The sequence below is a fragment of the Salvelinus alpinus genome, chromosome 2 (assembly GCF_045679555.1).
Source record: "Salvelinus alpinus chromosome 2, SLU_Salpinus.1, whole genome shotgun sequence".
Taxonomy (NCBI): Eukaryota; Metazoa; Chordata; class Actinopteri; order Salmoniformes; family Salmonidae; genus Salvelinus; species Salvelinus alpinus.
In genome coordinates, this window is record NC_092087.1 from 18,837,422 (window position 1) to 18,859,087 (window position 21,666).

General features: G+C 42.9%; 1 protein-coding gene and 1 pseudogene across 1 annotated transcript; both read left to right on the forward strand.

Moving 5' to 3' along the window:
- Positions 1-9,432: 9,432 nt before the first annotated feature.
- LOC139555859 (intraflagellar transport protein 52 homolog) lies at positions 9,433-21,624 on the forward strand. Its single transcript, XM_071369236.1, has 5 exons — positions 9,433-9,896; positions 20,741-20,809; positions 20,894-21,044; positions 21,193-21,276; positions 21,523-21,624. The coding sequence occupies exons 2-5, from the start codon at positions 20,793-20,795 to the stop codon at positions 21,622-21,624; spliced, it is 354 nt and encodes a 117-aa protein (XP_071225337.1). The 5' UTR covers positions 9,433-9,896; positions 20,741-20,792.
- Positions 14,576-17,689, forward strand: LOC139540618 (general transcription factor II-I repeat domain-containing protein 2A-like; annotated as a pseudogene).
- Positions 21,625-21,666: the final 42 nt, after the last annotated feature.

Below are 21,666 nucleotides of genomic sequence, written 5' to 3' on the forward strand. Positions count from 1 at the left end.
AAACATGGGACCAACACTTATACATGTTTTGTTTATATTTTTGTTCAGTGTAGAATTGAACTACTGATTTGGCTCGTACACACTCAAGTAGTACAACGGAACGTTTTTACAAACAGAAATGATTACACAAGCTTTGTGGAGACAACATTGTATCACAAAACCGAAAGTTGTATCACAACCATTGTGTCAAATGATTTGTACATTGTTTGCACAACCTGAGTATGAATGGGGCCTGAAGAGTTTGCTGTAAGACAAAGGATCTCTTCTAGGACATACAGTCAGTCCAATCATGAACACAATTTACATATTGCTGTGTCACTGTTTTCCTGACTAAACATACTGCAATCAATTACATGAGGAATAGTTATTTTTTAAACCAACGCCTTAAAGGAAAATATTACTCAAACTATCTTTTGGTGTTTGTTTCATTAGTCCACTGTTGTAGTGATACGCGGGTTGACTCATAACCCTCCCTCCCTGTGGTTATATCCACAGGGCGTGCGGGCTTAAGGTCATGAAATATTGTGTGGGTGAAGGGCGGGTAGGTGGGTTGAATACAGAGAAAACAATGCATTAAAAATCCATAAATGTATCATTCTTGTGCAATTGATATCTATAGGCTACATTTATTTTTCATGATTTGTTTCTGACCTTATTGAGTATCCTAAGCCTATTGTTTAGGCCCTAAACTGTAGCGCGCCAAATACAAGGCAATTGACAAATGCTTTTGGGAATAAAAAGTTTACGTCAATCCACTGAGAAAACAAGGACAATAGCTAGGGTTCCATCCAATTGGTCACAGATTTATATGCAAATATTCTAAAATCAGCATAAAAACAATATGCTCATTTTCCCATCAGAGATGTGTTTCCATCAAATTGACTTGTTGCAGATAAAAGGCTGTGCGTGATGCACATAAAAGTACCTTTTGCATTTAAATTCCCATGTACCGAATAAAGAAATACAAGTTAAATGGGTTTCCATCACATTTTCAACTTTATTGATGGTTTTCTCACCAAAAAATATCCATTATATAGTGCGTTCAATCCGGTATTGGCAGGTGCGCTCACTCCAGTATGGCACGTTTACTAGAGTGCATGTATATAGCCTACATTATGAGATTATTATGGATAATTATTTTGTATTTTTTGTCAAACGGCAGCCAGAATAATCATGTCACCAGAATTAGACCCTCAATATTTATTGGAAAGGAGCATCAAGCTCATCACATTGCACTTTCACCACCTCATGAAGTTCATAACTTATTGCATCTGTTGCATAATAAACTGCATGCTTTCCCAAGTCGTAGTGGGAGGACCACACAACATTTCTTGCTTGTTTACCCAACCGTGGGACAGACTGTTTGTTCCCACACTCGGGACTCTGACTCTCTATTGGTTACACAGTCTCTTGGCCTCCCATCCTATTCCAACCACCTCTTGCTGAATTTGTATTCACGTTACCTGATGAAATTGCTGTACAATATGATCTTGTGGCCATCTGATGCACATTCAAATGTCATAAATCAACACTGCAGAGTTCTCACTGTCCTCTGCCGTGTCCTGATTGTATTACTGTTGATGATATCTGGAAAAATGCATGTACACCATGGCCCATATCTACTGTTGCCAACCCCAATTCTGACTTGTGCTCTGATATCGGTTTCACTGATTTCTGCTCTCGTAAAATCCTGAGTTTTCTGCACATTAACACAAGAAGCTTATTATCTAAAACCGATCAATTGAAAGTGTGGGTTCCCAGAACCAATCCAGATATGTTGGTCATTACTGAGACGTGGTTAAGAAAGAGTGTTTTGAAAATTGATGTTAACCTTTCTGATTATAACCTTTTTCAGCAAGACAGATCTTCCAAAGGTGGTGGTGGCAATCTTTACCAAGGAACACCTTCTGTGCTCAGTTGTCTCCTCCAAGTCTGTCCCCAAACAATTTGATTTGGTGGTTTTACGTATTACCCTACCTGCCCTAAGCTCTCTCCTGGCCCTTTACACCTACATCTGAATTTGTCCTGCTAGGTGACCTAAACTGGGACATGCTTAAACCACCTGACCAAGTCCTAAAGCAATGGGACTCCCTAAATCTTTCTCAGATTATTACCAACCACCCAGAAAAGGCTACTCTCCTTGATGTTATCCTCACAAATAATCCTGATAGGTATCATTCGGGTGTTTTCTATAATGACCTTAGTAATCACTGTTTTACAGCTTGTGTTCATAATGGCTGCTCAGTGAAACAACCTGTCCTGATTTGTCATAGACTCTTGCTAAAAAACTTTGATGAGCAAGCCTTCCTTCATGACATGGCCTCTGTAAATTGGTATAGAATCCGCTTGGACCTTCTTTTTGATATTTTCAGTGGTATTGTTAACAAACAAGCAGTGGCGATTTTAGCATGTAAATCTTGGTGGAGCCAAACAAATAAATAGTGGAATGTATGCCAGCAAAGCCACAACACTAAACAATACATTAATTGCAATATAATGGTGACAAACGGTACCCACAAACTGTTAGGGCCTACATAAAGCTGTCCCAACATCTTACCACTGCTACACCTGGCTATCAGCGGAGCCTTGTCCGGCAGCGAAACAGTTCATTAAACAAATGTGGTTTCTAATGACAATTGAGATGTACAAACTATGGCATAAGGGGACGACAAGCGGATAAGAGGCAATCCATAATTTCGATTAAAACAATGAGTGAGCTAGGACGGACGTAAAGTTAGTCAATATAACTATTTGTTTAGCACTTTTGAAATGTACAGCGACAGAATTCAGAACATGGGCCGTTCTTACAGTGCTCTCCCTGTACACCAAATTAGAACCGTAGGATAAATAAATGGGGCATATAAGCAGACAATGAAAGCTCTTACAATATTTGATTATTACATTTCTCAAAAACAGGTTATAGGGGCCTCCCGGGTGGCGCAGTGGTCTAGGGCACTGCATCGCAGCGCTAGCTGCGCCACCAGAGTCTCTGGGTACGCGCCCAGGCTCTGTCGCAGCCGGCCGCGACCGGGAGGTCCGTGGGGCGACGCACAATTAGCCTAGCGTCGTCTGGGTTAGGGAGGGTTTGGCCGGTAGGGATATCCTTGTCTCATCGCGCTCCAGCGACTCCTGTAGTGGGCCGAAGGGCTAGAATTTTCAATGTCTCCTCTTACACTTGGCAGTGACTTAACATCCCCATGAGTGACAGAACACTGAGCCAATCACGGCATATATTTATGTATTTTTTGCAAAAAATGTGGGGCTCAAAACATGTGGGGCTTAGCCCCACCTGCCCTAAATGACGGGTCGCCACTGCAAACACGGCCCCATAAAGAAAATGAGAATTAAAAACCGGTTTAGCCCCTGGTTTGACCATGATCTGGCAGAGTTACTCAACCTCAAGAATTCCATTTGGCGAAAGGCTCCACACACGCATACTCAAGCTGACTGGCTCTCGTTCAGGCAAATGAGAGATAAGTGCACTCAGGCAATCCGGGAGGCCAAAGTTAGTTACTTTAAGGAGCAGTTCTCTCTTTGTGGGTTCAACCCCTCCTCACAGCTGCCCATGTCCCTTAATGTTGATGTGGTTGTTATTGACAAGAAGCTTTCTAACTTTTATTTATTTATTTTTTATTTTTTTTACTTATTTTGTAAATGATGTTGCTGCTACCGTCTCTTATGACAGAAAATAACTTCTGGACAACAGAACAGAGATTACTCACCACGAACTGGTAGAAGCTTTTTCCTTTCACGAGTCTGACGTGAAGGATATACTGCTTTACGGGGAACAGGCCCAAATCCCCGTCATTCTGAGAATTCGTAAGCGAGCGAGTAAAACCCCACTGCCATCCGTTCTATTGGCAATCATTGGAAAATAAAATCGATGACCTACGAGCAAGATTAAACTACCACTGGGACATTAAAAATTAATATCTTATGTTTCACCGAGTTGTGGCTGAACGACGACATGAACATCATACAGCTGGCGGGTTTCACACTGTATCGGCAGGATGGAACAGCAGCCTCTGGTAAGACAAGGGGTGGCAGTCTATGTATATTTGTAAACAACAGTTGGTGCATGATGTCCAAGGAAGTCTCGAGGTTTTGCTCGCCTGAGGTAGAGTATCTCATGATAAGCTAATATCTACGAAGTATTTTTCGTAGCTGTCTACATACCACCACAGACCGATGCTGACACCAAGACAACACTCAATGAGCTGTGTACCACCATAAGCAAACAGGAAAACAATCATCTAGAGGCAGCACTCCTAGTGGCCGGGGACTTTAGTGCAGGGAAACTTAAATCCGTTTCACCAAATTTCCACCAACATGTTAAATGTGCAACCAGAAGGAAAACAACTCTAGACCACCTTTACTCCACACAAAGAGACGCATACAAAGCTAAGCTCTCCATTTGGCAAATCTGACCATAATTCTATCCTTCTGATTCCTACTTACAAGCTCAAAATAAAGCAGGAAGCATCAATGACTCGGTCAATAAAAAAGTGGACAGATGAAGCAGATGATAAGCTACAGGACAGTTCTGCTAGCACAGACTGGAATATGTTCCAGTACACCACATCAGTCACTGGCTTCATCATTAAGTCCATCAATGACGTCGTCCCCACAGTTACTGTACGTACATACCCCAACCAGAAGCCATGGATTACAGGCAACATCCGCACTGAGCTAAAGGGTAGAGCTGCCACTTTGAAGGAGCGGGACCCTAACCCGGAAGCTTATAAGAAATCCTGCTATGCTCTCCGACGAACCATCAAACAGGCAAAGACTCAATACAGGACTAAGATCTAATCGTACTAGGCCAGTACCGACGTTCGTCGGATGTGGGAGGGCTTGCAAACTATTACAGACTACAAAGGGAAGCACAGATGAGAGCTGCCCAGTGACACGAGCCTGCCAGACGAGCTAAATTACTTCTATGCTCACTTCGAGGCAAGTAACACTGAAACATGCATGAGACCATCAGCAGTTCCGGACGACTGTGTGATCACTCTCTCCACAGCCGATGTGAGTAAAACCTTTTTAACAACATTCACAAGGCTGCAGGGCCAAACGGATTACCAGGACGTGTACTCTGCATGTGCTGACCAACTGGCAAGTGTCTTCACTGACATTTTAAACCTCTCCCAGGCTGAATCTGTAATACCAACATGTTTCAAGCAAACCACCATAGTCCCTGTGCCAAGAACACTAAAGTAACCTGCCTAAATGACTACTGACCCGTAGCACTCACGTCTGTAACCATGAAGTGCTTTGAAAGGCTGGTCCTGTCTCACATCAACACCATCAACACCATTATCCCAGAAACCCTAGACCCACTCCAATTTGCATACCGCCCCAACAAATCTACAGATGATGCAATCTCTATTGCACTCCACACTGCCCTTTCACGCCTGGATAAAAGGAACACTGGATCCTGGACTTCCTGACGTGCCACCTCCAGGTGGTAAGGGTAGGTAACAACACATCCGCCACGGTGATCCTCAACACGGGGTCCCCTCAGGGGTGCGTGCTCAGTCCCCTCCTGTACTCCCTGACTTCCCTGAAAAGTTGCATATCGCGGAGGATATTTGATGCTAGTGCAGTACACCACAGGATGTTTTTGTGCTGGTCAAAGGCAGTCAAGTCTGGGGTGAAACAAGGGCTATATCTGTTCTTAGTTCAATTTTTTTTTGAATGGGGCATACTTATTTAAGATGGTGAGGAAAGCACTTTAAAAGAGCAACCATGAATCCTCTACTGACGGGATGAGGTCAATATCCTTCCAGGATACCCGGGCCATGTCGATTAGAAAGGTCTGCTCACTGAAGTGTTTTAGGGAGAGTTTGACAATGATGAGGGGTGGTCGTTTGACGCGGACCCATTACGGACGCAGGCAATGAGGCAGTGATCGCTGAGATCCTGGGTGAAGACAGCACAGGTGTATTTAGAGGGCAAGTTGGTCAAGATGATAGCTATGAGGGTGCCCATGGTTACAGATTTAGGGTTGTACCTGGTAGGTTCCTTGATAATTTGTGAGATTGAGAACATCTAGCTTAAATTGTAGGACGGCCGGGGTGTAAAGCATATCTCAGTTTAGGTCACCTAACAGTACAATCTCTGAAGATAGATGGGGGGTAATCAATTCACATATGCTGTCCAGGGCACAGCTGGGGGCTGAGGGGGGTCTATAACAAGTGGTGACGGTGAGAGACTTATTTCTGGAAAGGTAGGTAAAAGTAGAAGCTCAAATTTTATGGAAATACTCTGCAGGCTATCTCTGCAGTAGATTGCAACACCGCCCCCTTTGGCAGTTCTATCTTGTCGTAAAATGTTGTAGTTGGGGATTGAAATTTTCAGAATTCTTGGTGGCCTTCCTAAGCCAGGATTCGGACACAGCTAGGACATCAGAGTTGGTGGAGTGTGCTAAAGCAGTGAATAAAACAAACATAGGGAGGAGGCTTCTGATGTTAACATGCATGAAACCAAGGCTTTTACGGAAGTCAACAAATGAGAGCGCCTGGGGAATAGGTGTGGTGCTGGGGGCTACAGGGCCTGGGTTAACCTCTACATCACCAGAGGAACAGAGGAGGAGTAGGATAAGGGTACGGCTAAAGGATATAAGAACTGGTCGTCTAGTGCATTGGGAACAGAGAATAAAAGGAGCAGATTTCTGGGCGTGGTAGAATAGATTCAGTGTATAATGTACAGACAAGGGTATGGTAGGATGCGAGTACAGTTACAGTGGAGGTAAACCTAGGCACTAAGTGACGATGAGAGCGGTTGTGTCTCTGGAGGCACCAGTTAAGCCAGGTGAGGACTCCACATGTGTGGGGGGTGGGACAAAAGATCTATCTAAGGCATGTTGGGTGGGGCTGGGGGCTCTACAGTGAAATAAAACAATAATAACTAACCTAAACAGCAGTAGACAAGGCATATTGACATTGGGGAGAGGGATGTGTAGCCCGAGTGATCATAGGGTCCAATGAGCAGCAATAGGTGAGTCAGGGAGCCATTCGGTAGTCGCTACTGCGCTAGGCGAGCTGGAGACACAGCGATTCAGAAATCTGTAAAGGTGCTATCAGAAACATGTTGGGTAGTTTCCACAGATTTTGATTTCCTTAAAACCGGTCAAACTGATTTCATTGACATTTTGCACAGAAAATATTTCAAATGATTCGTTTTTTGGCAATTGCATTTTCTTTCCGGTCCCTGAAATGTTTTGCTGCATGAGAGAGCAGAGACGAAAGACAACTTTACTGATGTCAACTAGATTGAAGCATTCATTCTATCAATTTATGACATTCTGATGAGCAGGGGTTTATTTAGTATTATTGGGCAACAAGTAAAGACAGAAGATAAGCTGCATGTAGTTGACTAACAAAAAGTGAGCTGTCTGTCAAACTTAATTTAGTCTACTCTATCCCCATGCTCCAAATTTTGGGGGTTCAATTTGCATTTATTTCAATTCACATTTATTATGTATTTACAGAGTATTCTACTACAAACCGATGCACCTGCTCGATTAATAAATTCATCAATTTGTACATATGTAACAGTATAACTTTAGACCGTCCCCTCGCCCCGACACGGGCACGAACCAGGGACCCTCTGCACACATCAACAACAGTCACCCACAAAGCGGCGTTACCCATCGCTCCACAAAAGCCGCGGCCCTTGCAGAGCAAGGGGAAACCCTACTTCAAGTCTCAGAGCAAGTGACGTAACCGATTGAAACACTATTAGCGCGTACCCGCTAACTAGCTAGCCATTTCACATCCGTTACACATACATGTACATCAATCTGGCCAGTGTAAATATTTTTCTCAATATTAGCGTGATGACTAGTGACTGATATACATTTTCCGAGTCATATATTCAAAAGGGCTAGGTTGTATTAGTTATTGAGGTAAAGGAGCAGGGCTGTTTCTAGCTTTTTGGGCCCCTTATCGAGATTTGGTGATAACATACCATGCCATGAGATGTTGAAGGAAAGACATATTACCTATAGATTGGACATAATCTTTTCTAGGCCATTAGCAATAACAGGAAATACACAAGCCCTAGGCTACACTATAGTTCAAGGTGGCAACGTCGGAATGTCTGCTTGCACGAAAGAAATGTATGTTTCTAACATTTATGGTTGAGATTTAATTCATATAAATATAAACTATGCACATTATGACTTTCATTAACACGCGATGCAGCCGTCACGCAGAAGTTAGTAAGGCGTTGGTATCATGTCATGTAAATCAGAAGCTTAACGCAGGAGTCACGCAGACGTTCGTAACACCTTGCCCAAACCGGCTGCGCGCGTGCGCCATCGTGCGCTATCGTGCATACATTTATTTTTCCCCCCCACACCAAACGCGATCACGACACGCAGGTTAAAATATCAAAACAAACTCTGAACCAATGACATTCATTTGGGGACAGGTCGAAAAGCATTAAACATGTATGGTATTTTAGCTAGTTAGCTTGCACTTGCTAGCGTTAATTTGTCCTGTTTAGCTAGCTTGCTGTTGCTAGCTAATTTGTCCTGGGATATAAACCTTGAGTTGTTATTTTACCTGAAATGGACAAGGATCTCTACTCCGACAATTAATCCACATATAAAACGGCCAACCGAATCGTTTCTAGTCATCTCTCCTCCTTCCAGGCTTTTTAATCGTTTAAATTATATGGTGATCACATCTAAACTTTCATTGTATTACCAGACTACCGGCAAAACAGTTTTCGTCTTTCTATCACCCACGTGGGTATAACCAATGAGGAGATGGCATGTGGGTACCTGCTTCTATAAACCAATGAGGAGATAACACGTGGATACCTGCTTCTATAAACCAATGAGGAGATGGGAGAGGCAGGACTTGCAGCACGATCTGCGTCAGAAATAGGAACGACATCTATTTTAGCCCTTGGTGTCACAGACGCTCCTTGGCGCGCGCAAGCAGTGTGGGTGCAATAATTGAATAACATGGGTTTCTAAATTTATTTTGCGACGCTCGCGCACGCGACGTGTCCGGTCTGGTCAGCATGTAAGGCGTTGGTATCAGTGTCAGGTGGTACGGTTGCCTAGGCTTATGCATGTCCCCTATCACCCCCCATATGCGTGTGTGTTCGACTAATGCACTTGGTCGATGTGTGGGCATGGTCGGACAGATTTTGTTCACTGATTGACGCTAAGTTTCCGTAGGTCTCCATGAGCAGGTCCCGGTTGCCCAAAGCATGTTAAGGTTAAGTTAATAGGATCCTATGGTTCTAAGGATGAATTTAGCCTTAATAAGATGCTTTTGGGAAACCGGGCCCAGGTATGGTTGTTTTTAAGTCCTGTGCGGCGGACTTTGTGTTTTTCGAATGTTTTTCTCCCCTTTCAGAGGTGTGTGTTTCTACAGTATGTGTATGGATTTAAATATTACAATTCTAAGACGTGTGACTAAGACACTGGCCGTGCCCGAATAACCATACCCCAAATAGTAGGCCGTTTTGAGTATAGTGTGCGACATTAAGAAAATCAAGTACACTTTAAATGCCCTGATGTCATACTCATTTCGGTTTTGACAACAGCTGATCAATTGTATCAGGGGACTCGCTACCGAAATCAACGAATAGCGGGAAACAACGCAATCGCGCATGACGGATTCTCATTATACGAAAATATGTTTTATAGTAGGCTATGTGAATTTTCGAAAATCGAGTATGGCTTAAATGCCAGGATGTTGTACTCATTTCAGCTCTTCATCTATTATAATTCGATGCACACTTTTCCACAATGCATTGGAAGATGTGGGCTGCAAGTGATAGACTCTAGTTCTCTTCAAGAACCCAAACAACAACACTAGGCTACTTAATTGGGAAGATGCCGAATAGCGAAGATTCTGCAGTGGTGTTAAAATGTAGGCTGTTTTTGTTCTCCTTAAAATGATCACGAGTATTGCATCGTAGGCTACATCTTTGATTTTTATTTATTTATTCAAAGTGGATTTCTGTTTTCTTCGAGCTGTTTAACTAAATACTTAACCGTCTTTTGATTTCTGAATGTGTCGGTACCAGGACTCTGTGGCTGCGTTATTGATGTCATGTTAATCAGTCCTTTTGATTTGAACATATGGATTGGTTTAGTTTTGTAGGCTATGCTAACTATTTAATTATGTCATTTTTGGATCAAGCCTTAGCAGTCATTCTGATCTCTTTCCCAATGATCAGTGCTTTGGTTTATTATGTTGCTGTCCAGCGGTTCTGAATTTGCAATGTACTCGACTGTAAATCTTTCTCTGCAATAGTCTTTTGATTTGAACATTTGAAAAGTTTAGGTTTAGGAATGGAATTAATGGAACGGAGTCAAACATTTGGTTTCCATATGCTTGATGTGGAAAAATACCCCACCTACTCAGGCAGTCAGGAGCCACTACTGGGTTGTGGCGGTGGCATACTGCATTGTTTTTGCTAAACGGTACGTGCGGATGAACGGGGGAGTTAGGACGATTTTAAGGGTCTGTGACTGACAGGGGCCCTAAACAATTATTAGAACATTAGGTTAATAATTTAATGTTGAAAGAATTGTACCTATCATCATTCATATTTAATTTACAATGTACTAATACAACTAACGGGTTCTTTTTCTTTTCTTGTTTTTGGCAAAAAGTAAACATCCAGAGGGCCTCTGTATCCCCCCACGGTACTTGCTAGCAGTGAATTGCGAGTGAGGAGTGCTGGTGAAGCATCATGTCTCAGCTTTCTAAAGAAAAATCTGGCTTCCAAAAACGAAAAGAAGGAAAATAAAGACAGGAGAGAATGAAAAGAAAGGGTGACAATATGTCACCCAATGTTTCTCAAAGGAAGGTGGGTGTAGTCCGTGAGTGGTGGAAATTAACCTGTTAGCTTAGTCCATAGTGAAATAGGCTACTTTTGCTCCCCTAACATTAGTTACTTAATATCTATAGTGTTTACATTTCGCTCCTCTTTTAGCCGACATTTAATCAATGCAGGTAAGCTATTCATAATAAATCAGTTGTCCCTGCCCCTGCCTGGTGCCAGGCCCAACAGATGCAGCTTCAGGCTCAGCAGCCCTGTCTCCCCATCCCCATACCCCTGAACCAGCCCTACTCCCAACTGAAGGAGGTGAGCAGCATTGTGTTGAATGACATGTCAGTTGGCATAATTGCAGGTACTGCAATGCATTGAGGACAGGAATGTGATTCTCCAGTCAGGAAAAATCTCTCTTGACACAGAGGCAGCCAATATCAGAGCCTTAAAGGAAGAGATGCAGGCTCTTAGAGATGGATGGGAGTCTCTCCTGTCTGAGGCAACACTGATTGCTACGCAAATGGATGTTGCACCTCAATTTAGCAAGGAACACAGCCGCCAGAGGAAAAGGAAGAGATTCCATGATGAGACCTCTCAAGAGGAGACAGACAGCTCAGGACAGTGCAGAAATAGTGTTTCGGAACACACTGTTTTTTACTGCTATTGACAACATCATAAGTGACTTGGACACTAGGTTCCACACCACCGCAAAAATTGTAGAAGAATTTTCCGCTGTTCTGAAAGTTGGGCAGATTAGTGAGGATAAAGTCCCTTCTGTGTGCCAACCACTGATCATGAAGTATTCCAGAGATCTTATACCTGAGTTTCAAAATGAAGTAAGACACCTGAACACTTTATATGCTGCCACTTCCCCCCCTAACTTGTCCCCTCTTGGTCTCCTGAATGCAATTTGTAAGATGCAGTTGCAAAGCATTTTTGGAGAAGTGTGCATTGCTTTACGTATATTTTGCACACTGCCTGTGACTGTTGCTGGTGGCGAGAGAGCTTTCAGTAAGCTAAAACGGATAAAATTGCTTTGCAGTCTTGCCATGCTGTCCATTGAAAGTCAGTTAGTTAGAAAGCTGGACTTCAAAGACTTGATCAGTGACTTTGCTAGCAAGAAGGCTCGGTGCTGGGCTCTTGGTGAGTAAGGCTGAGCAAGGGCCAGTGATAACTGTTAAATGGCATGGCTATGGATATTGGATCACTACACACATGATGCCCACAGACTGAGAACAGACTGCAAACAAGATATATCTCAAAGTAATGGCTGGATTTCCATGAAATTTGTTGTGCACAATAAAGACCCCAAGTGGAAGAAACCTATTGATTTGGTGACCACTTTACCTTTCCTCTAGCGCCACCATCAGGCATTTCCATTTTGTTTTCCATTTCCATTTCCACTTTTACAGCTGTTTATTCTCTAGTTGGTATGTATACTTAGTTCAAACATTTATTTTAATTGAAGAGGTTAATGTATATTTAAGTTATATTTATTTTAAGTTATTCATTAATGTTAGAGAATTTAATTCAAGAAATGTACCATTAATATTACATTCACACTGTAAAAGATGACCTTTAGCACATTTCTTATAGAGGGTATCAGTCTTGCATCGAATAGTGAATTCCACTGTATGCAGAATGTTGCATGCATGTCAGAGACATGTTTTTTGACAGGGGGTGCAGGATTTTTTTGTTGTTGTCTGATTTTAGATATGTTTCTGCTTATAATTTACTACATTTTGGGATGCTATTTGTTAGTCAATTTGTCTATAAATAGATTCATGTAGCTTCTCTTTTGTCATATGTTGCCCCAAAAGACTAAATAAACCCTTGCTCAACGGAATAATGTAATAGATTGATAGAATGAATGCTTCAATCTAGTTGACATCTGTAAAGTTTTCTCTGTCATCTTTCGCAGAGAAAAGGTATTTAGAGACGGGGAAAAAATCCAATAACGCAAACATAAATAAACTGCCAAAAAAACTAATCTGTGCAAAATGTCCATATTACATCAGTTTGACACGTTAAGGAAAAAGAAAGCTGTGAAAATGACCCAACATGTTTCATATAAGATTTCAGTTCGGCTTCGATGCATATTTTATGTGGTTGAAATACTATCAGCTTTTATGAAGACAGCACCTCTACAGATGGTATCTAACTGAGCATTGCATTCTCTCAAGATGCAGAAATAAATCATATTTCTCCCACTCCTGTTCCCAAGTCCAAATTTTGCCTACATTTGGTGTATCATTTTACTGCAAGAAATGCTTAATTCGGCTGGAGTTATTATTAAGGCTATGTGAGGTTATAGACCTACAGTCAGTGTCCAGATTTCAGTTCCCATTTAACCCATCTAAACAGTAGGCTACAGTTCCCTTGACATGACAGAGGTCTATTTGAAGTCCCATCTTGTGACTGTCGAATATGTATAGTGCCTCACAATCATTAATTAATATGGAGTTGGTCCCCCTTTGCTGCTATAACAGCCTCCACTCTTCTGGGAAAGCTTTCCACTAGAGGTCGGACCATTGCTGCGTGGACTTGCTTCCATTCAGCCACAAGCATAAGTGAGGTCAGGCACTGATGTTGGGCGATTAGGCCTGGCTCGCTGTCGGCGTTCCAATTCATCCCAAAGGTGTTCGATGGGGTTGAGGTCAGGGCTCTGTGCAGGCCAGTCAAGTTCTTCCACACCGATCTCGACAAACCATTTCTGTATGGACCTCACTTTGTGCACGGGGACATTGTCATGCTGAAACAAGAAAGGACCTTCCCCAAACTGTTGCCACAAAGTTGGAAGCACAGAATCATCTAGAACAGGCCTGGGCAAAGGGGCATGATTCAGTATGGCCCAATGAGTCATGCTCAGATCACATAAAGAATTTGCGATAGTAGAGTCTTGAAAAACCTATTTGTTATTCAAATTAAAAGCCCAATGAATACTCGCCTTTGTGTAAAATAACAACTGCACAAGGACAGACAGTGACTGACAGGCTGACACACACGTCACAGTTACAAATAGTAGCTAGCTAGAAATTGCAGAAAAATTTGTTTAAGGATTTCAAAGAAAAGGAAAGTAGACAATGAATGTAGGGTGTTCCAGCAAGAGTGGACATCGAAATATTCATTTATTGAGGTATCAGGGAAAGCTGTGTGCTTAGTGTGCAAAGAGAGCATCACTGTCTTGAAAAATACAACTTGTCTCGACACTTCCAGACGAAGCATGCAGAGAAATATGGGAATATGTCTTCTGAGTTGCTTTCTCAGTTGCAAAAGCGGCAAGGACTTTTCACAAAACTGCATTCAGCAAACACGGAATTGCGAGAGCTAGCTATGTACTGTCCCACAAAATTGCTAAACATAGCAAGCCATTTGCTGAGGGCAAACTCATTAAAGAACGTTTAATTGACTCTGCAGCAATACTTTGCCCCAACAAGAAAGAGCTGTTTGAAAATGTTTCCCTGTCAAGACGAACAGTGACACGGCTTGTTGAGGACATCACAGAGAATATGGAACAACAGTTGAAAGACAAGGTAAAGGATTTCACCTATTTATCTTTGGCCCTGGATGAGCGCAGTGATGCACGTGACATGGCGCAGTTGTTGATATTCTTACGAGGCATAACCCCAGACTTTGAAATTACAGAGGAGCTTGCCTCAGTGCAGTCAATGAAGAGCACAACCACAGGGAAAGATTTATTGGAGGAGGTTAATAAGTGTGTGGCAAAGCTGGGACTGAGTTTTGAAAAGTTATCCAGTGTGATCACTGATGGGTGGCCAAACTTGACAGGAAAAACGTTGGCCTTTTGAAAAGGATACGAGATCAAGTAGTTGAGCTGAACCCAGATCAGACATTTTTTTTCCTGTATTGCATTATTAAAATGAGCCATGTTTAGGATACAGTCACTAAAATGGTAAACTTCATAACAGCAAAATGTTTAAACCACAGGCAGTTTGTCTCACTGCTGGAAGAGACAGGTCGGTTCATGCAGATCTTCCCCACCACACAAATGTGAGATGGCTGAGTTTGGGGAAGGTGCTTAAAAAGGTGTGGGACCTGAAGTCGGAGATTGCTGAGTTTTTGCAAATGAAAGGAAAATATGTGGATTTCCCTCAACTGCAAGATAAAGAATGGTTGGCTGATTTTGCCTTCACTGTGGACATCATGGCCCTCATGAATGAACTGAATTCCAAACTACAAGGGAAGGACTGTTTTGCACATCAGCTGTACAGGCTTGTCAAAGCCTTCAAGGGAAAATTACTCCTCCTGACCCGCCAAGTAGAAGCCAACAATCTCACCCACCGTCCAACACTACTAGTCTGTTCCCTATCAGATGACCAGTGGGAGAAGTATACATCACTGCTGCGTGCTTTGAACGGTGAGTTTTCTCATCGTTCTGAGGATTTCAAAGTGTTGGAAAATGACATGCTGTTTGTTTCCTCTCCTTTCACCTTCAATGTGGATAATGCTCCCACTGACCTGCAACTTGAGCTTATCGATCTTCAGTGTGATGCAGTGATTTTTTTGAATAGTTCTCCAATGTCACTGACGAGGTTCTATGCATCTCTCGATTAACAAACCTTTCCAAAGATTAGGAGTCATGCTCAGAAGATATTTGTACTGTTTGGGTCAACCTATGTATGTGAACATACATTTTCAGTGATGAAATATAACAAGTCCCATATCTTACTGACTCACCTCTCAGCAATCCTGCGCATAGCGACGTCACAAACTATACCTGACTTCACTGCTCTAGACAATGCCCATCAGTGACTTCACTCTTCACACTGATTGAGTAGTTTAAATGTAATGTTGAGCTCTCTCTCTTTCTTGGGTTTTTGTGCATACCCGTTAACAAGAGTTCTGTCCGTGGTGCTGAATGCACAGTGTACTTTTCCCTTTGTGTAGTGAAAATACCTACCAAAAGGAGAACATGGATGTGGTTTATTTCTGTGAATGTTAAAAAAGTTAAATAAGTGGCATATCTGGACGTGTACAGTAGATATCTGTCAGTCATACACATTATGTATAATCCTGTAATGTGATTCTGGCCCGCGATGGCAAAAATATATTCTAATGTGGCCCTCCATGGAAAATAATTGACCAGGCCTGGTCTAGAATGTCATTGTATGCTGTAGTGTTAAGATTTCCCTTCACTGGAAGTAAGGGGTCTAGCCTGAACCATGAAAATCAGCCCCAGACTATTATTCCTCCTCCACCAAACTTTACAGTTGGCCCTATGCATTGGTACAGGTAGCGTTCTCCTGGCATCCGCCAAACCCGATTCGTCCGTTGGACCGTCAGTTAGTGAAGCACAATTCATCACTCCAGAGAACGCGTTTCCACTGATCCAGAGTCCAATGGCGGCGAGCTTGGCATTGCGCATGGTGATCTTAGGATTGTGTGTGGCTGCTTGGATATGGAAACTCATTTCATGAAGCTCCCGATGAACAGTTATTGTGCTGACGTTGCTTCCAGAGGCAGTTTGGAACTCGGTAGTGAGTGTTGCAACTTGAGGACAGACGATTTGTACGCGATACGCGCTTCAGCACTTAGCAGTCCCATTCTGTGAGCTTGTTTGGCCTACCCCCTTGCGGCTGAGCCGTTGTAGCTCCCAAACGCTTCCACTTCATAATAACAGCACTTACGGTTGACCGGGTCAGCTCTACCAGGGCAGAAATTTGATGAACTTACTTGTTGGAAAGGTGGCATCCTATGAAGGTGCCATGTTTAAAGTCACTGAGCTCTTCAGTAAGGCTCTTCTACTGCCAATGTTTGTCTATGGAGATTGCATAGCTGTGTGCTCGATTTTATACACCTGTCAGCCACGGGTGTGGCTGAAATAGCCAAATCCACTAATTTGAAGGGGTGTCCACATACTTTTGTATATATAGTGTATGTACAGAAGGGAAAATGTAGAACGTGTAGAACCTTTGGACAGTTATTTTATACAGTCGGATGAGATACAAAATGAGCTTTGTGATACAAAAATGAAATAAGATACAAACTTGTTGAAGCAGATGATACACTGGAGGTGAAATAATACAATGTTTCAATAATCAGAAAGGTCACCCGTGATACAAGTCATTATTCGACGTCCATCCATGTCTGAGAACATCGGGAGATGATGTGGAAATCGGCCACTAGGGGCAACAATGAGCACCTTCAAGTAGGTTTCGGTTTTGCTAGGGTGTTGTGGACGGGGATGGCAGATTGCTGTAAGCTCATCTGCCTCTGATTCCAAAGGTTGCCAGTTTGAATCCAGTGATAGAAAGTTGTGTTTGATATTTTTGTTTGAAGCCTATCCCAAACCTTAACCCTTATCTTAAACATTCGGAGTTAAGGCCTAACCTTAAGAATTTGGAGTTAAAGCCTATTTAGGGAGGATATAGAGCTACTTCGTATGGATTCAAATGGAGTTGTACAGGCACCAGTTTATTTATGTAGGCTCTTTATGATATATTAGTGCCTGACTAGGACATTAGATTTGATTAGGTCTAAGACGAGACAATCTGTATCTTGTATTTCAGGACTTGGCTTTTACAGATATGCCAATGAAGAGAATGACTTAGAAACAAGACTTGGGAGAGAGCGTTGAGCTGAGGCCTGTTAATTACAAACCGTAGACAGTGTGACACAGAGAGTAATTGGGAATCTTGGTTATGGACATAGTCTAAAATTCTGCCTCTCTCTGAGACTCCACCTCTCTCTTTCCCCCCTTCTCATACAAGACTCATGGGCCTCTATGGCCACATCGGCCTGCTCCACTCTTAGTAAAACTCCCTCTCTCAAACACTGTCCACCCCAGGACCTGGGTCTGGGCTATCCCACCAACTCTTCGGAAAACTCTATCCTCCTCTCACACACCTGCTCCCATGCTTAACACACACACACACACACACACACACACACACACACACACACACACACACACACACACACACACACACACACACACACACACACACACACACACACACACACACACACACACACACACACACACACAGAGGTCAGCTTGTGTAAGTAGTACACAAGCTAATTGTAGTAGTACACACATAGTGTCTTTGTCTCACACACACAAACCTCGGAGAGGGGAAAAACACAAAGTCAGCCGCACAGGAAGCCGCACAGTACTTACAAACAACCGTACCTGCTCATGTAGGCCTTCGGACACATACAGCATCAATCATTACACGTTCCTGAATGAACAAAATTGTTCCGACCACACCCAGACACACACATCAGACCAGTGCATTAGTCAAACACTAGTCCCCAAAAGCCGGATGTTCCGGTTCTCAGGAAATTCAAAAGAGAGCCTGTGAAGCGACTTCCATTTTTGGATGTTAACAAGGCACACCTCAGAAGAAGTTGCCACATCTATTTCGAGTAATTCCTGTCCTAGAGCAAAAATTCTCATTTAGGTTCCACCTCAAAGACTGGTGCAGGCTGCTAATACATTTTCAGGAATTTGGGATGGACATGTTGTGGTGATCTCCACGTGTAGCAGAGAAATAACAACAAATAGGGCACTGACTGACAGCTGTAAGTGTAACTAGCTAGCATGCTAACCTTAGCCAGCTAATGAAAGTTATGTGAGCACCATTTCAGTTAAGACAGATCTACTGCAAGCCAGTTGAAAATAATTATTTCAGAAAAAGACTACCAGCCTACCTGTTAAGAGATGAGTCTCAGATAAAACGTGCCTGATGACATGTTGAGTGTTGACGTTTGTCTGACTCTTGCCGTTCATCAATTTGTACGTACATGTACATCAATCAACACTCACATTCTTAAACAAAATCCGTCCATTGTCTAAACAACGCGCCTACACAGACATGACCTTTTACCTGACCTTTAGGTCATAAATCAACACTCATTTTCTTGAGTGAACAAAATCTACCTCTATTAACTACTCGTGTTCATATGATACCTGAGTGAGAGTGATTAACAAAATCCACCTCTATTAACTACTCGTGTTCATATGATACCTGAGTGAGAGTGATTAACAAAATCAATTGGGGTCCGCTAGAGGTCAGGGCCCATGGTCATGTGCCTTGCGTGGCCGGTCAGTAATTCGGGCATATTATTTAAATAGCTGGCTAGACTAATTTACCTAGCAATCTATAAAATGTTAGCTGACATGGGCTAATTTAGTGACTGTCAGTGACTGACATAACAAGAGGAAAACTGCTGATGCACAACCAAATTTTGAAATTTCACCTACTATCAAATCAAATTGTATTTGTCACATGCGTTGAATACAACAGGTGTTTCACCTTACAGTGAAATGCTTACTTACAAGCCCTTAACCAACAGTGCAGTTAAGAAAAAAATACCTATTAATATATAATAAATAAAAGTAACAAATGATTAAAGAGCAGCAGTAAAATAACAATAGCGAGGCTACAGACAGGGGGTACCGGTACAGAGTCAATGTGCCTGGGCACCAGTTAGTCGAGGTAATTGATGTAATATGTACATGTAGGTAGTTTTATTAAAGTGACTATGTGTAGATAATAAACAGTAGCAGCAGTGTAAAAGAGGAGGGGGGGGGCAATGCTAATAGTCTGGGTAGGCATTTGATTAGATGTTCAGGCGTCTTATGGCTTGGGAATAGAAGCTGTTTAGAAGCCTCTTGGACCTAGACTTGGTGCTCCGGTACTGCTTGCCATGCAGTAGCAGAGAGAACAGTCTATGACTAGGGTGGCTGGAGTCTGACAATTTTTAGGGCCTTCCTCTGTCATCGTCTGGTATAGAGGTCCTGGATGGCAGGAAGCTTGGCTCCAGTGATGTACTGGGCCGTACGCACTACCCTCTGTAGTGCCTTGTGGTCAGAAGCCGAGCAGTTGCCATACCAGGCAGTGATGCAACCAGTCAGGATGCTCTCGATGGTGCAACTGTAGAACCTTTTGAGGATCTGAGGACCCATGCCAAATCTTTTCAGTCTCCTGAGGGGGAATAGGTTTTGTCGTGCCCTCTTCACAACTGTCTTGGTGTGCTTGGACCATGTCAGTTAGTTTGTTGGTGATGTGGACACCAAGGAACTTGAAGCTCTCAACCTGCTCCACTACAGCCCCATCGATGAGAACGGGGGGGTGCGCGGTCCTCTTTTTACTGTAGTCCACAATCATCTCCTTTGTCTTGATCATGTTGAGGGAGAGGTTGTTGTCCTGGCACCACACGGCCAGGTCTCTGACTTTCTCCCTATAGGCTGTCTCGTTGTTGTCGGTGATCAGGCCTACCACTGTTGTGTCATCGGCAAACTTAATGATGGTGTTGGAGTCATGCCTGGCCATGCAGTCATGAGTGAACAGGGAGTACAAGAGAGGACCCGTTGACCTGCAAACACCACTGGAAGATCATACGTTGTTGTTTTTCAAAGATACAGTATGTCAGTTATTTACTAGTTGTGTCAATTGTTTTTTTGTAATGCAGGAGGCAGGCAAACTGGCAGTGATGGGGTCCTGTCACATGTTCAGTGACCAGTACCTGAACAAAGAGGAGAACAGTAAATGAATGGTGATTGCAGTGTCAGTTTAAAACACTCAGACTTCTGTTAGGTTTGAGAGCCAATTGTGCCCGCTCTTTTACCCTTTTCACATGATCATATCGACCTAAACTATACTGTGCTGGTTCGGATATTTTTGTCCTTTCCAGCATGGTTCTTTCAATTATGATGGAGGCTTAACCGGACCAGCACAGTACAGCTTGGCTGTGCATGTCTCGGTCCACTCAGTAGTGAGTGTGAAAAGGGTATTTGACGACGTCCTCATGGCAGGCTCGTTAACTTCTTCACAGCAACTCCAGAATAGTTGTGAGAGTGTGATCACAACCACTGTAATGGTGATGATGTAATGGTTGGTGAAACACTATTTGATCCCCTACTGACTCCATTAGGTTGTAATGTTGCCTGTCTATTTTTGTTATGCAGGATGTCGTTTTCCAGTGGCTAATGGGTGATAAAATTAATCTGAACCAGATGGATGCAGAGGACTCCGAGGTGAGAAGCCAAGGAATGTTTTAGGATCTGCAGTTTTACCTTTTAGTTCTAGAAGTGACACTTATCATTCTGTGTTTTGCCCAGATCACAGATTACACCATGCTACCAGACACAGGCTGCCTGTCTGTGCGACTACGAGTATGCTTGCAAGATGGAGAGGAAAACCCAAGAGACTTTGACCTCCCTGTTTGACATGTCTACTCAAGCTGTCAAACACTTTGCCCCAAGTCATCAGGTGGAAACACATACTGCTTTAGAAACTGGACAGACATCAGTTCATTACCGTAGGCTGTAGTTGGTGGCTACAGGATGTTTTGTCTGCTTTGCCTACATGTTTACGGTGTGTTTGTTGACACCAATGTGTTTGACTTGTCCCACTGCAGTTCCTACAAGCAGATGTCAAACATGAGCCCCTCCAGCTGATCACACCTCAGTTTGAGACTCCCCTTCCCCAGCTGGAGCCTGCTGTAGGTTTCCCCTCTCCAGCTCTACACAATCTCACCCAGCTCCTGTCTAGCTCAGCCGTGATTGGATGTGGATTCTGTACACTCAACTGAGAATGGCATGTGCACTAGACTGTATTCAACAGTTTTTGCTAATTGACTGGGATTTATTAAAATGTGACAATACACACTTGATCATTGTAGAAAATGATCAATTTGCCATCCCTCTAAAATGTGTGTGTGTGTTCTCCTATGGGTTGCTTTGAGCAGGTCTTTCCACCTGTCTTCAGGGACCTGCCTCCCCCCATGCTTGACCTGGATGAAACCTTCTCTTCTGAGAGTGCGTTTGGCACAGCTCTCCAACAAATGTAAGTGTTAACCCCAGGTTATATTTGAATCGAGCATTATTAACGG

Coding starts and splice junctions, on each gene's coding strand:
- LOC139555859 (XM_071369236.1), top strand. Junction 21,045..21,192: donor ACTTTGCCCCAAGTCATCAG/GTGGAAACACAT, acceptor GTCCCACTGCAG/TTCCTACAAGCAGATGTCAA. Junction 21,277..21,522: donor TTCCCCAGCTGGAGCCTGCT/GTAGGTTTCCCC, acceptor TGCTTTGAGCAG/GTCTTTCCACCTGTCTTCAG.